The sequence below is a fragment of the Callithrix jacchus genome, chromosome 17, assembly GCF_049354715.1.
Source record: "Callithrix jacchus isolate 240 chromosome 17, calJac240_pri, whole genome shotgun sequence".
NCBI lineage: Eukaryota > Metazoa > Chordata > Mammalia > Primates > Cebidae > Callithrix > Callithrix jacchus.
Genome location: NC_133518.1, coordinates 35,369,885 through 35,385,945, shown reverse-complemented (window position 1 = coordinate 35,385,945; position 16,061 = coordinate 35,369,885). Strand labels below are relative to the sequence as shown.

Below are 16,061 nucleotides of genomic sequence, written 5' to 3'. Positions count from 1 at the left end.
TCTCTCTTTTCTTTTTAATCAATCTGGCTAGTGGTCTGTGTATTTTGTTGATCTTTTCAAAAAACCAGCTCTTGGATTTATTGATTTTTTGAAGGGTTTTTCGTGTCTCAATCTCCTTCAGTTCAGCTCTGATCTTAGTTATTTCTTGTCTTCTGCTGGGTTTTGAGTTTTTTTGATCTTGCTCCTCTAGCTCTTTCAATTTTGACGATAGGGTGTCAATTTTGGATCTCTCCATTCTCCTCATATGGGCACTTATTGCTATATACTTTCCTCTAGAGACTGCTTTAAATGTGTCCCAGAGGTTCTGGCTTGTTGTGTCTTCGTTCTCATTGGTTTCGAAGAACTTCTTTATTTCTGCCTTCATTTTGTTGTATATCCAGTCAACATTCAAGAGCCAGTTGTTCAGTTTCCATGAAGCTCTGCGGTTCTGAGTTAGTTTCTGAATTCTGAGTTCTAACTTGATTGCACTATGGTCTGAGAGGCTGTTTGTTATGATTTTAGTTGTTTTGCATTTGTTGAGCAGTGCTTTACTTCCAATTATGTGGTCAATTTTAGAGTAGGTGTGATGTGGTGCTGAGAAGAATGTGTATTCTGTGGATTTGGAGTGGAGAGTTCTGTAAATGTCTATCAGGTTTGCTTGCTCCAGGTCTGAGTTCAAGCCCTGGATATCCTTGTTGATTTTCTGTCTGGTTGATCTGTCTAATATTGACAGTGGAGTGTTAAAGTCTCCCACTATTATTGTGTGGGAGTCTAAGTCTCTTTGTAAGTCATTAAGAACTTGCCTTATGTATCTGGGTGCTCCTGCATTGGGTCCATATATGTTCAGGATCGTTAGCTCTTCTTGTTGTATCGATCCTTTTACCATTATGTAATGGCCTTCTTTGTCTCTTTTGATCTTTGTTGCTTTAAAGTCTACTTTATCAGAGATGAAAATTGCAACTCCTGCTTTTTTTTGCTCTCCATTTGCTTGGTAAATCTTCCTCCATCCCTTTATTTTGAGCCTTTGTGTATCCTTGCATGTGAGATGGGTTTCCTGGATACAGCACACTGATGGGTTTTGGATTTTTATCCAATTTGCCAGTCTGTGTCTTTTGATTGGTGCATTTAGTCCATTTACATTTAGGGTTAATATTGTTATGTGTGAATTTGATACTGCCATTTTGATGCTAAGTGGCTGTTTTGCCTGTTAGTTGTTGTAGATTCTTCATTATGTTGATGCTCTTTAGCATTTAGTGTGATTTTGGAATGGCTGGTACTGGTTGTTCCTTTCTATGTGTAGTGCCTCTTTTAGGAGCTCTTGTAAAGCAGGCCTGGTGGTGACAAAATCTCTGAGTACTTGCTTGTTCGCAAAGGATTTTATTTTTCCTTCACTTCTGAAGCTCAGTTTGGCTGGATATGAAATTCTGGGTTGAAAGTTCTTTTCTTTAAGATTGTTGAATATTCGCCCCCACTCTCTTCTGGCTTGTAGTGTTTCTGCCGAGAGATCTGCTGTGAGTCTGATGGGCTTCCCTTTGTGGGTAACTCGACCTTTCTCTCTGGCTGCCCTTAGTATTTTCTCCTTTATTTCAACCTTGTTGAATCTGACGATTATGTGCCTTGGGGTTGCTCTTCTTGCAGAATATCTTTGTGGTGTTCTCTGTATTTCCTGCATTTGAGTGTTGGCCTGTCTTGCTAGGTGGGGGAAGTTTTCATGGATGATGTCCTGAAGAGTATTTTCCAGCTTGGATTCATTCTCTTCGTCCCCTTCTGGTACACCTATCAAACGTAGGTTAGGTCTTTTCACATAGTCCCACATTTCTTGGAGACTTTGTTCATTCCTTTTTGTGCTTTTTTCTCTAATCTTGGTTTCTCGTTTAATTTCATTGAGTTGGTGTTCGACTTCAGATATTCTTTCTTCTGCTTGGTCAATTCGGCTATTGAAACTTGTGCATGCTTCGCGAAGTTCTCGTATTGTGTTTTTCAGCTCCTTTAATTCATTCAGATTCCTCTCTAAGTTATCCATTCTTGTTATCATTTCCTCATATCTTTTTTTAAGTTCCTTAGTTTCTTTGCATTGATTTACAACATGTTCTTTTAGCTCACAAAAGTTTCTCATTATCCACCTTCTGAAGTCTAATTCCGTCATTTCGTCACAGTCATTCTCCGTCCAGCTTTGTTCCCTTGCCGGTGAGGAGTTTTGGTCCTTTCTAGGAGGCGAGGTGTTCTGGTTTCGGGTGTTTTCCTCCTTTTTTCGCTGGTTTCTTTCCATCTTTGTGGGTTTATCCGCTTGTCGCGGATAAAGTGCTGACTTTACGATTGGGTCTCTGAGTGGACACCCAGATTGTTGATGATGAAGTATTTCTGTTACTTGGTTTTCCTTCTACCAGTCTAGCCCCTTCGCTGTACAACTGCTGAGGTCCACTCCAGGCCCTGCTTGTCTGGGGTGCACCTCTAGCAGCTGTGGCACAGTGAGGGATGCTACCTGTTTCTTTTTCTGCTATCTTTGTCCCAGGATGATGCCTGCCAAATGTTAGTCTTTTGGATATAGAGGGGTCAGGGAGCTGCTTGAGGAGACTGTCTGTACTTTATAGGAGCTCAATTGCTGAGCTGTGATCTCTGTTGTTCATTCAGGGCTGTTAGGCTGCTATGTTTGATTCTGCTGCAACAGAGCTCATTAAAAAAACCCTTTTTTTCTCAAATGCTCTGTGTTGGGGGGTTCGGGCTTTATTTTTGGATGTTCATTGAGGTGTCCTGCCCAGCTAGGAGGCAGACTAGCCACTGTTTGCCTGCCAAGGCTCTGCCCTGCTGTTGTGAGGCTCGCTCTGTTGGGGCAGGCTCTGCTGTTCTGCTGTGGTCTCCGCCATGCCGTGAGGCGGAGTCTCTCTGTTTTAGCGGGTTGCTTCAGCAACGGCAGGCTGCGTCAGCAGTGGGCATGTATCTCAGTTGGGGCGGGTTGCCTCGGTAATGGTGGACGCCCCTCCCCCACAGAGCGTCTCAGACCGACTGCACGGGGATCATTTGAAATCGCAGTTTTGTTCGTCCCACTGGGCTAGCCTAAACGCTCTGTCCCTGCAATCCCCTGGGCTGGCCCACTGTCCAAGTCTCGTTCAGTCTCAAGTCCAGCCCTCTCAAGTCTCAGGTTGCCAGTTCAACAGGGCACCCGGACAAGCGCGCCCTGTGGGGAGCGATGGGTAGGGCCGGCCGCCGCCACCCCGGCTGCCGGCTTCGCCAGGCAGAGGTACTGCCAGGCGTCCCACATCTTGTTTATACTTGGGAATTTCCCCGTTCTGTGGGCAACAAAGATCAGTCTAGAAATGCAGCTCCGACTCACCTCTCCGCGGATTCAAGGAGAGCTCCAATCCTGGGTTGTTCTCACAGCTCCATCTTGAGTCCTCCCAGCAATAAACTTTTTGTGTCACTCAGATTCAGATCTTTAATTTATTTTGAGTTAAATTTTGTATATGGTGTGAGGTGAGGTCCAACTTAATTCTTTAGCATGTGAACATCCAGTTGTCCTAGCACCACTGGTTGAAAAAACTATTCTTTTCCCATTGAGTTGTCATGATACCCTTAGTAAAAAGGCAATTGACCATAAATATGAAGGTTTATTTCTAGAATCTGTATTCTACTTCATTATCTATATGTCTGTCTGTATGCTAGTACTATACTGTCTTGATTACTATAGGTATGTAGTGATTTTTGAAATTTGAAATGTGAGTCTTCCAACTTGTTCATCTTTTTTCAGCCTATTTTGGTTATTTTTTTAGAACCTTTGAATTTTCAGTTGAGTTCTCAGATCACATTGTCAGTTTCTGCAAAAATAAAAATCCAGCTGGATTTTCCTATAGACTGTATCAAAATTAATTTAGGGAGCATGGCTGTCTTGACAATATTAAATCTTCTGACCTATGAAAATAGCTTTCTATTTATTAGGTCTTTATTTTTTTTTAAACAAAGTCTTGTAACTTGTAGTGGGCAGGCCTTGTACTTCTTTTGTTAAATTTATTCCTAGGTATTTATCCTCTTTGATACTATTGTAGATGGTATTGCTTTCCTAATTTCATTTTTGGATTTCTCATTGCAAATATTTAGAGATTCAGTTATTTTTAAGGTGATCTTTAATCCTGCAGCCTTGCTGAATTTGTTGATTGTAGTTGTTTTTTAGTGAATTCTTTAGGATTTCTTTATGTGAGATCATGTTATTTGCAAATAGCTAGGTTGAATCCTTCTTTTCTAATCTGGATGGCTTTTATTTTATTTATTTTTCTCCCAAATGCTCTGGTGAAACTACCAGTACAGTTTTGAAAGAAGTGTGGAGCAGACATCCTTGCCTTGCCCTTGATATGAAGGGGAAAGCATCTAGTCTTTCATCATTATAGTGTTAGCTATGGGTTTTTTGTAAATGTCCTTTATTAGGCTGAAAAAATTCCCTTCTATTATTATTGAATATTTTTTATCATGAAGGGATGTTGAATTTTCCAAATGCTTTTTTTCTTTGTCTATTAAGATGATCTTGTAATTTCCCCCCATTATTCTGTTGATATAGCATATCACATTAATTAATTTTTGTTGACATAACAACATTGCATTTCTTGAATAAATCCAACATGGTAATGATGTATATAATTTAAAAAATATATTTGGTTGAATTCAATTTTCCAAAATTTTTTTGAGGATTTTAATTTCTATATTCACAAAGAATATTGGTCTGTAGTTTTCTTTTCCTTTGATGTTTTTACCTAGTTTGGTATCATTGTAATACTGGCCTCATAGAATGAGTTTGGAAGGGTTCCCCTTCTACTTTTTTGATAAGATTTTGTGGAAGATTTGTGCTAATTCTTCTTTAAACATCAGTGAAATGCAACCAGTTAGGCCTTCTTGGCCTGGGCTTTTCATTTTTGTAGGGTTGCTAACAGTGTTCCATCCCCTCTTAAGTTCTTGCTTTTATTAATTTGAGTCTTCTCTTTCATTTGGTCTGACCAGATACATATTTGTTAATTTTGATTTTTTACAAGGCCAAATTTTGGTTTTATTGATTTTCTTTACTTTTTATTCTCTGTTTTATTAATTTCTACTCTAATTTTTATTTCCTTTTTTCTGCTTGCTTTAGATTTAGTTCTCTTATTTTTTCAAGTATTTTAAGGTGGAACATTAAGTTTTTGACTCGAGATTGTTGTTTGTTTGCAGTTAACAGTTTCTAAGAATTGTTTTAGCAACACCCCATTTGTTTTGATATGTTGTGTGTTTATTATTGAGGTAAAATAAACATATATAATTTATTATTTTTAAGTAAGTTCAGTGGTAATAAATACATTTATATATATTTTTCCTATTTATTTTTTACTCCCTTTCCCCTTCCTGGCCTCTGGCAACCACATCTACTATGTCTTCATGAAATGAAATTTTTTTAGCCACACATATAAGTGAGAACATGTGATATTTTTCTTTCTGTACTTGGCTTATTTCATTTAACATACTGGACTCTAGTTCCATCTAGGTTGCTGTAAATGACAGGATTTCATTCTTTTTGGTGGCTGAATAATACTGTAGTGTGTGTGTGTGTGTGTGTGTGTGTGTGTGTGTGATCACATTTTCTTTATCCATTTATCTGTTGATGGACACTTAGGTTGATTCCATCTTTTGGATATTGTGAATAGTGCTGCAATAAACATGTGATTATAGGTATCTCTTTAATATATTGATTTCCTTTATTTTGGATATGTACCCAGTAGTAGAATTGTTCGATCAAATGGTAGTTCTTTTATTTTTATTTATTTATTTATTTTTGAGACGGAGTTTCGCTCCTGTTACCCAGGCTGGAGTGCAATGGCATGATCTCCGCTCACCGCAACCTCTGCCTCCTGGGTTCAGGCAATTCTCCTGCCTCAGCCTCCTGAGCAGCTTGGATTACAGGCACGTGCCACCATGCCCAGCCAATTTTTTGTATTTTTAGTAGAGACAGGGTTTCACCACGTTGACCAGGATGGTCTCGATATCTTGACCTCGTGATCCACCCGCCTCAGCCTCCCAAAGTGCTGGGATTACAGGCATGAGCCACCGTCAAATGGTAGTTCTATGCTCAGTTTTTTTAAAGACTCTGCACGATGTTCTCCATAGTGTCTGTACTAATGATTTTCCCACCAACAGTGTACAAGCATTCCACTTTCTACACATTCTCATCAGCATGTGTTATTAACTGTCTTTTTGATAGTAGCCATTTTAACTGGAGTGGGATGGTATCTCAATTAAGTTTTTTCACCAGTGTTTTATAGTCTTCCTTGCTTAAATCTTTCACCTCTTTAGTGAAAGAGGTTTATCTGTTGTTCCTTGTGTAAAAATAGGTCCTTGCCAGTAAATTCTGACCTTAGGTCAAACAACCTTGTTATCATTCTTTCTTTTTTTAAATTGTACTTTAGGTTCTGGGGTACATGTACAGATCATGCAGGCTTGTTGCATAGGTACACACATGGTAATGTGGTTTGCTGCCTCCATCCCCCCATCACCTGCATCTGGCTTTTCTCCCCAAGTTATCCCTTCCCGACCTCCCCACCCCACCCCGCTGTCCCTCCCACGGCCCCCCCAACAGACCCCAGTGTGTGATGCTCCCCTCTCTATGTCAATGTGTTCTCATTGTTCAACACCCCCTATGAGTGAGAACATGTGGTGTTTGATTTTCTGTTCTTGTGTCAGTTTGCTGCGAATGATGGTTTCCAGATTCATCCATGTCCCTACAAAGGACACAAACTCATCGTTTTTTATGGCTGCATAGTATTCCATGTTGTATACATGCCACATTTTTCTTGTCCATCCTTTAATTGTTCTACAAATCCTTTCCCTGTGTTTATAAGCCCCAGGTTATACCTGCCCCCATCATATATATATTCCCTGTGTATATAAGCCCCATCAAAAAATGAATGAAGTCTGAAACTAAAAGCCAGAACACACACATTAAGAGAGAGCTTTTAAGGGCACCAAACTGATGTAGACCATAATATCCTGGAGTAAATATTAATTTGGAGGTGTAATGAGTAGTATAGGGTCAGCTAAGAAGTTGTGCTTTTCTCAGTTGGTAATGCCAAGCAGACCTACTTCAACTTCAGTGTGCATACAAAGCACCCAGGGATCTTGTTAAAATGCAGATTCTGTTTCAACAGATTCTGTTTCAGCTCTGGGATGGAGCCTCAGATTCTGCATTTGTAACAAGTTCCCAGATGGTGCCTGTGCTGCTGGTCCTTAAACCATGATTTGCGAAGTAAGGATGCAGTCCATTGGAGATGTTTGAACAGAAGGAAGACAGTGAAAGTAATTGAAGAACCCTCATCCAGAAATATGTTTAATAAGGCAGCACTGGTTCTGAACACCTTCCTGGCCTGAGCATGAGGTTAAATAGTCAAGCACAGAGTTAACACTGAAGGCTAAATACTTTGTATGCAAAGCCCTATTGGGCAAGTAAAACTGGTTGGAAGAGCAGACGGTGGCTGCCCTCCGGGAATAGATAATCCAGAAGTGACACTGCTTTGTGTCTGTAACACTAAGTGAGGGTTCCCTGATCACAGTCTCACGGCAAAAATGCCTTTGGCCTGGCCCATTGGCACTGCAAGTTTATGCAAGCTGAGCTCTTCCCAGTTCTGGGGGCAATGGCACTGGGATCAGACATCTCGCTACCACCAGAGACACAGACATGGCTTCTATTCATAAGTCCCTATTAAATTTTTCTTTCTAAGAAACTGAATTTGTCAGCTCCTTCCTTTGGCCTGTTATGTATCCTTTTTTTGATTCTGATTTTGTTTACTTGGGTCTTCTCTCTTTTTTTCTTTGTCCAGAAAAAAGGTTTTTGATGTTTGTCTTTTCACAAAAACAACATTTTGGTTTGTTGATCTTCTGTGTTGTTTTTACATCTCAATTTATATCCTCTCCCCTCCACTCCCTCCCTCCCTTCCTTCCTTCCTTCTTTCTTTCTTTCTTCTTTTTGTATACAGAAAAATTGGAATGAATGATCTTTCTTTCTGTCTGCTAATTTTGGGTTTCATTTAGTGTTGCTTTTCTAGTTCCTTGTAGTTCATTGTTAGGTTGTTTATTTGAAATCTTTATGCTTTTTTGATATAAGCATTTGTTACAGGAAAGGGGTCCTGATCCAGAACCCAAGAGAGGGTTCCTGGATCTCATGCAAGAAAGAATTCAGGGTGAGTCACAGAGTAAAGTGAAAGCAAGTTTATTAGAAAAGTAAAGGAATAAAATAATGGCTACTCCATAGACAGAGCGGCCCAGAGGGCTGTTGGTTGCTTTTATTTCTTGTTGATATGCTAAACAAGGGGTAGGATTATTTCTGCCTTCTGTTTTTAGACCATATAGGGTAATTTCCTGATGTTGTAATGACATCTGTAAACTGTTGTGGTGCTGGTGGTGTTACGGGAAAGGGGTCTCAAGCCAGACCCCAAGAGAAGGCCCTTGGATCTTGCAAAAGAAAGAATTCAGGATGAGTCCTCAGTGCAAAGCGAAAGCAAGTATATTAAGAAACAAGGGGTGGATTATTATTATTATTTTTATTTTTATTTTTATAGAGAGAGACAGGGTTTCTCTATGTTGGTCAAGCTGGTCTTGAACTCCTGACCTCAGGTGATCCACCCACCTCTGCCTCCTAAAGTGCTGGGATTACAGGTGTGAGCCACTGTGCCCGGCCTGGGGTAGATTATTTATGCCTCCCCTTTTTAGACCATATAGGGACAAACCTATTGTGCAGTGCTGCGGAATTGCTTCTGTGATTTGACATCTCCTTTGGTAGAGTTAGAAAGGAGTACTCTCCTTTCCAGGACTATAATTCCAGCTGGGGATTATAGTCCTGCTTCCCCTCTTAGTCTCTGTCTACCTCATGGATATTTTTCCCTTCAGGCATTTGTGATGCTTTCTGTGGGTTAAGGAAGAGACACAGGCAATGCAAGATAGTGGGCAATCTGGTTCCACCTTGGTCTTACTTTTTCCAGTGTAGAAACAGTGAGTTGGGGGGAAATTTTTCTTGCATTTGGTGCTAGGCAAAATGGTGGGCAGGGCATTGTGGATGTGGAAGTCTGATTCTCCATCTGCTGGGAGTTTTTTTAACTTCTCTGTGGCCCTGGAAATGATGTCTCCTTATATTTGAGTTCTGGCTTATTTCTGGCCGTAATCTCATGGCTGTGTGTGTGTTTTTATTTTTCTTTGCGGGGCGTCAAGCCAGCTTGGTTCTATACCACCATTTTGGAACTGGAAGTCAACCTGTAAGGCTTGAGTTTAGTTGCTATAATAGCCATGTTAAAAGATTTCCTACACTAGTGATTTGGCATTAAAGCAAAAAGTGTTTGCAGAAAGGTACTTAGAGCAGGGTGCAGATTTACCAAGAATAAAGCAAATATTCATCATTGAATATTTTAACATTTCCATATCACAAGCCAAGCAATGTAATTTCAGGGGGAAGAAATTGACAAAGAAAGTTAATTTTCAGGGGGAAGAAATTGCCAAATCCTGTGGAATAGATGATTGGTGTGACCAGTTCAGAGACCATACAGAACTGTTGTTAAGACGTTGTCTCATAGCTTTAATTGCCTCCTTCTTCCTTTATAAATGAATTCAGTGAATTTGATCATCTTTATGTGTTTATTCACTTTTTACATCTGTTAAGATAGTCATTTGATTTTTCTGTTTTAATCTGTTATCACATTTTTTGTTGTTGTTGTTGTTGAGACAGTTGCTCTATCACCCCTAGGCTGGAATGCAGTGGCACAATCTTGACTCACTGCAACCTCCACCTCCCAGGTTCTAGCGATTTTCCTGCCTTAGCCTCCCAAGTAGCTGGGACTACAGGCATCTGCCACCATACTTGCCTAACTTGTATTTTTAGTAGAGACAGGGTTTCGCCATGCTGGCCAGGCCAGTCTCAAACTCCTGACCTCAGGTGATCCACCTGCCTCAGCCTCCCAAAGTGCTGGGATTACAGGTGTGAGTGACCATTACCTGCCTGTTACCACAATTTCTTATGTCAAACCATCCTGCATTCCTGCAAAAGCAACTTGCTGTTTACTTTTTAAATTCATGGTTATCTTGTGAACATCTTTTCAGTTTAGTGTTTACAGGTCTTCCTCATTTTTTTTAATGGCTGCATTATTTTTCTATTGTATAAAGTATACTGTAATTGTTTAAATAGCTGCCTTGTGGATATGCATGATTTCCAGTTTTTGCTATTAAAAATAATGTACCAGTGACTTTCCACATATACTTTATATACTCAAGCTAGCATTTCTGTGGAATAAATTTCTAGAAATGTATTTATTATGTGCATTCCATTGTCTGCTAAAATGAAAGAAAGTTAATTTTTAAGACATATTTGCTTGGTTTGAAAACGTCAAATATTGTTAGAAAATATACCAGAGCTTGTCTTTGGGGTGATTGGCCTTTGCATGGGTTTGCTTTTTTTTTTAACTTCAATACAAAAAATAGAACTTATTTTAGAAAACGAAATGCTTATGAAAGCAAATGCTGCTTTAGAAGTTCTGGGATTGTGAGCAGTTGTAGATGCCCAGTAATACATCTAAAATAATGCAAAAAACATGACAAGATAAAAAGATATTTGTAGAAATAAGTTGATTGATTCATTGAATGAAACAGATAACTTTTACCAATTCTTTTTCAGGGATTTTTGATTAACTCAAAACCAGAGAATGCCTGTGAACCCATAGTGCCTCCACCAGTAAAAGACAATTCATCTGGCACTTTCATCGTGTTAATTAGAAGACTTGATTGTAATTTTGATATAAAGGTATGATTTTGTTTTTTCATTTTTTGTTTCCTATTTGTTTAGTTAGCTCATTTAAATTCTCTCTTGTTTCAGAAAAGATTTAAAATTTAAAAGCCAGTAAGATTGAAAATAAACAGGATGCCTAGAATAAAAATAGCTTTACTGGTTCTAAGAATTTTCAGGCATTTGTTGAGTGTCTTGAACAGTGATTTAATACTTGAACTCTCTCAACTGGCTGTGCCATGCTGATCATGCGTTTGTGCCTTTACATGTACTGTTTTCTCTGTCCAAGATCTCTGTCTCCAATGACCTTTACCACCCATTTATCTGTTTCATGAGTTACGTGCTAACTGAGGATGTTACCTCCTCAGGAAGCCTTATTTTTCTTTCTACTTCCTCCTTTGCAGCACAAATAATTTCAGCTCAATGTGCTATTATTTATGCTTTCACCCTTCCACTTTGTAAATACTTCCTTCATTGCTTTTTATCACATTGTTATTACTTTTTATTAAATGTATTTCTCACTTGTGAACTGATGGTGTTTAGAGTTCATGTTTTAATCGTATTTACATATCCCATTTGTATTATAGTACATGGTAAACAATCAAGGCTTATTAAATCAAACTATGTAATAGTAAACCTTTTGCTTATGTGATTAATCTTTAAGAACATGTACATATAAAAAATATGGAAAAATATTTCAGTTGAGCCATTCTTAAGTTAGAAAGGGAAATGTTAAAAAAGTTTCATTATACTTTTCCATGTAGGCACAGTTTTAATGAATAAGGCTTCACTCTGTTGTTTAACGTGGTTATTTTTCTTCCACAAATATACAGTGGAGTACATTGTGGTCATTTAAGGCTAAAGATTACTTATTTATGTCATTCCTAATGATTTCTGTCTTTGTCTCAGTTGTATAAATTTCTGAAACATCAGTTTACAAGGGAGACACAATGATTATAATCAAGATCTGGAAACAGACTGCATATACTTCAATCTCATCTTTATTATTTATTAGCAGTATGATCTTGGACAAGTTATTTTACTTCTGTGTGCCTCAATTTCATTACCTGTAAAATAAGAATTAGAATGTTTCCTATATCATAGGATTGTTGGGAGGATTAAATGAACTAGTCAGTGTTAAATGCCTATTAAACAGTGTCTTGCACACAGGAGGAGGCAGTGGGTCTTAGCTGTTGCTATTTTAACTATTGGAATTAAATAGAACAGGGGTAAAGATGGCAAAATTGCTGACTTTTCAGAAATTAAATTGTCTGATAAGTCACATGTGATATAGCTACTCAGTGTCAGCTGATGTATAAAATTTCTAATTTGGCTTATAAAGACAGTTTAGTCATGCCATTGTGGAATGTATAAAATATGTTTCATAAATTTTTAATACTACGAAATATGGATCACCTATCAAGATAATGTGACTGGGTAAGGATAAAGTCATTATGATTACTGGAAAAACAACTGCAATCTCATCCTAAAGAAAATTTTTTTTCTAGAGTGGTTCCTGATGGATAAGCTGTTAGCCTTATTAGCTGTAATTTTCATATCAGGAATCTCTGACTGCATTTAATGAGCTTCCAAAATGATGGCTACATACAGTTTTATATTAAGTGTGTTGTGGAATTTGGTCATCAATATTATGTACAATACTTCTTTTCAGAATTGCAGGTAAATATCTCTTGTAGATAATTAATTGTGGTTATTCATGCATATCCACAATTTTGTATGATGCATTGACTTAAAATAGTTAAAAAAAAATGATTTATTTCCTTATTTATTACATAGTTTACTAGGACTGAGTACTGAGGAAAACAATTCAGCACCATACGTAATACTGCAATTGATAGTAGTGCAGGGTTATATTTTGGCATGCCCAAAGTGACATACAAATTATCTCAGTCAAAGGAAAATTGTCTCTATCTTTTAAAGTTTTCCTTGGAGAAAGGAACTCTTTGTTATAGACCACAAAGAGAAAAAAAAAACAAGGAATAAAAATTTATTGAGATATTTCAGATGATTCATGTTGGTGGGTATTTCAGAATTTTTACAACTCTTTTAGTTTTTTAAAAAAGATTAAAGAAACTATACTTTTCTTATTTCTTCTTTAAAAAGAGCATGTGAAATGTGTGTTATAATTTTTAAAATGGCAGATTTTCTTCATACAGACCATCCCAAGTGATTTGTGACTCAGAGATAGCCTCTAAAGCAGCAGAAATGCAATTAACAGTTCCTGGAGGAAAGGGAATTGCTTTCCAAATAAAGAGAGCTATTGTTTTAACTTTTTATCTTCTATTGAGAGAAGCACATATGAACCTTTTAATCTATGTTGCCCTGAGGAAATGCAGCAAAACCCATCCTCAGAATGAATGTTTGAATATGTAGAATACCCAAAAAGCCAGTAAGAAGGACTATTGATTATATGTCAGGTACTTATTCTCAAAGTAATCACTTATACTGACAAAAACTGTATCCTCTGAAAAATACAGCTCTTTAGTGGAAAAGCAAAACAGTGCTATTTTGTCTGTGTATGATGCTGTTCTTTACTGTGAGAAAACATAATTGTTTGGAAAGATCAGATTTTGGCGAGCATTTGAAATTAAAAAAACATTGTTGGCTCTTTGGTAAATAAATTAAGGCTATATTAAATCTTTTAATTAGAAAATTGGCTTGGAAGCATTCAGAGGGAGAGATTTCTCAGAAGGCTTGAATTCCAGGCATCCCAGTCAGAAATAATCTTTAAAAAAAAAAATCTGTAAAATACCCAGTAATTGAAAGGCCATTAAAATAATCACTTAACATTGAACTTTCACAGCTATACAATTTTCTGTGTCTATAATCGAATAAAGACAAGTTATAAAAAAAAATCTGTCCATTGTTATTTCAGTACAAGATACCTTCATTACTTGGGTATAATTGTAAGTCACCAATTTCTTCAAGTAGCCAATTTACTATATTTTAGCTGGACTTTAGGGAAGGCTGGTACACAGAAATGATGCAGCATTTGCACTTTATTCAGCAGTGTGTGCTGAATCTTATTCTATCTTAGGTGTGAATGAGTATTTTTGAAAAATGCAGCTGCAAAGCCATCTAGGCCAGTTATCAAGGCTGAAAGGACTTAGATATTATTCTCCCTTCTCACACACCCCCCCTTTTTTTTTTGCCATGAATGGAGGTACATTTGAATTGTAGATGATAAAGGATATGTTGGATATCTTCAGAGCTATTTTGTGCTATAATATGGCTTTTGAAAAACTTAACTGGGATACAGATACAAAACTTAACTGGGGTACTTTACCTGAGTTCTGCCTCTCTCTCAAGTCTCATCTCTATTTTGCCACTCCTCCCACCTCATAAGAATTTACAAGTCCCCATATGTGCTGAGCAGTCTCTCCCACTCTGTCTTAGTTTCTGTCATGTCCTCCATCTGGCATGTCTTCCTTCTACTTGTCTGTCTGATCAATCTGACTTTATTTTAGATCTAAGATAAACTGTCTCCTGTCTGAAACCTTTCCTGATTTTCTTCAAGATAGAATTTATCATATTCATATATATATATATATATATATATATATTTTTTTTTTTTTTTTTTTTTTTTAAATAGAGTTTTGCTCTTGTTGCCCAGGCTGGAGAGCAGTGGCATGATCTCAGCTCACAGCAACCTCCACCTCCTGCATTCAAGCAATTCTCCTGCTTTAGCCCCTCAAGTGGCTGGGATTATAGGCGTGTGCCACCACACCAAGCTAATTTTTTGTGTTTTTTAGTAGAGACGGGTTTTAGTGTTTTTGTGTTTTTTAGTAGAGACAGGCTAGTCTCAAACTCCTGACCTCAGGTTACCCACTCGCCTCAGCCTCCCAAAGTGCAGAGATTACAGGTCTGAGCTACTGTGCCCAGCCTATATCTTTTATATACTATTTAATCCCATGTCAGTCTCTGTACACTCTTTGAGAGAAAAAAAATCATATTTTAGATTCTGTAGTGCTAGTGCCTAATGCATTTACATGGCACTTGGTAGATGAATAAAAAATATTTGCAGAATGATTACTTGAAAAACCTTAAGGACTTATAATAAAATGTGAATAGATTAGGGCATAAACAGTATCACTGGAACTTTCCATTTGCTTCATGTTCATTTAATGCTTTTGGAATTATTTCTAAGTCTAAGATATGTGTTTATCCCACAGACATTTTTCTCTAGTTCCAAATGTTTATAGAATTTTTTTTAAACTACTATAAATATTTTTGGGATTATTTGAACATATCATAATAACTCTTTTTCTTTCTTTCTTTCTTTCTTTTTTTTTTGGTGAGATTTTGTTATCTCAGAAAGTAATCTTCCAGTTTTCCTTTCCAGGCTTACCTTTCATTATTCCCTTTCAGGCCTCCAGGCAAACACATTACTTGTCATCCCCAGAACATACTCTGTACTGCTATTTCAGTAGTAGTAAGCAAGTAGATATGACCTTAAGTAGAGAATAAACTCTGCAAAGTGCCTGAAAGTCATTTAGTATCATTTAATTTTTTTATAATTTATATATTTCTACAAAGTGATTTATAACATATGTTATTAATCTACTTCCGAATCATGTTTAAAAGATTCCACTAAAGGAGCATATTCAAGGATACTCGATGATGGAAACAGTTCTATTCCTATGTGGTTCAGTCAAACAGCTTTGTGCTACATTCATTCATTTGTTCATTCTTTTGTTTCTTCCACCCTTTAATTGGTAAACATACCTGCATTTTAATGATTAGGTTGCTTTGTACACAAATTTATTCAATATTAAAATAACAAAGCAAAATTCCCTTCTTTTACCAGGAAGATAATATTCAATGAATGAAAAAAGCTGAAAAATATTAATTTACCTGTGCTTTATCCTAATCTAATGAAGCAATGTAATGCCAGTAACTTTATTTATATATCTCTTCCTCAAACATTCTTTTGCTCCAGAACTTTTACATAGGTTTTCTTTTATCACAGATGCCAGAATTCTAGACCATACACTTTTCAGGAGACTTACTGTTTTGTTTTGGACCCAAGCAATAAATGTATTAAAATCAAGATATTCAGATTACTCAGCTACACTATAAATGAACAATGTCTAGATAAGGAGGAAAGACAGGATCAAAAGACAGTAAGATAGTTTATATCACTGAACTATAATATTAATGAGAGTTAAAATGTCAAAAGAGCCTGATACTCTTTTCAGAGGAGTAGCTATTCCCAACATGGCCTGCAGTAATCCTAAAATAATGTGCAGAAAAGAACAATGTTGAAATGGAATGTAATAGTGGCAAGATTGCT

General features: G+C 37.2%; 1 protein-coding gene across 2 annotated transcripts in view; it reads left to right on the top strand.

The window, feature by feature from the left end:
* RNF13 (ring finger protein 13) overlaps positions 1 to 16,061 on the top strand; it is a 183,667-nt gene that overhangs the window by 70,741 nt on the left and 96,865 nt on the right. For both annotated transcript variants that reach the window (XM_002759497.7, XM_035278324.3), the window contains exon 4: positions 10,640 to 10,765. In XM_002759497.7, coding sequence (XP_002759543.1) covers positions 10,640 to 10,765 — 126 coding nt within the window. The remainder of the gene's footprint in view (positions 1 to 10,639; positions 10,766 to 16,061) is intronic.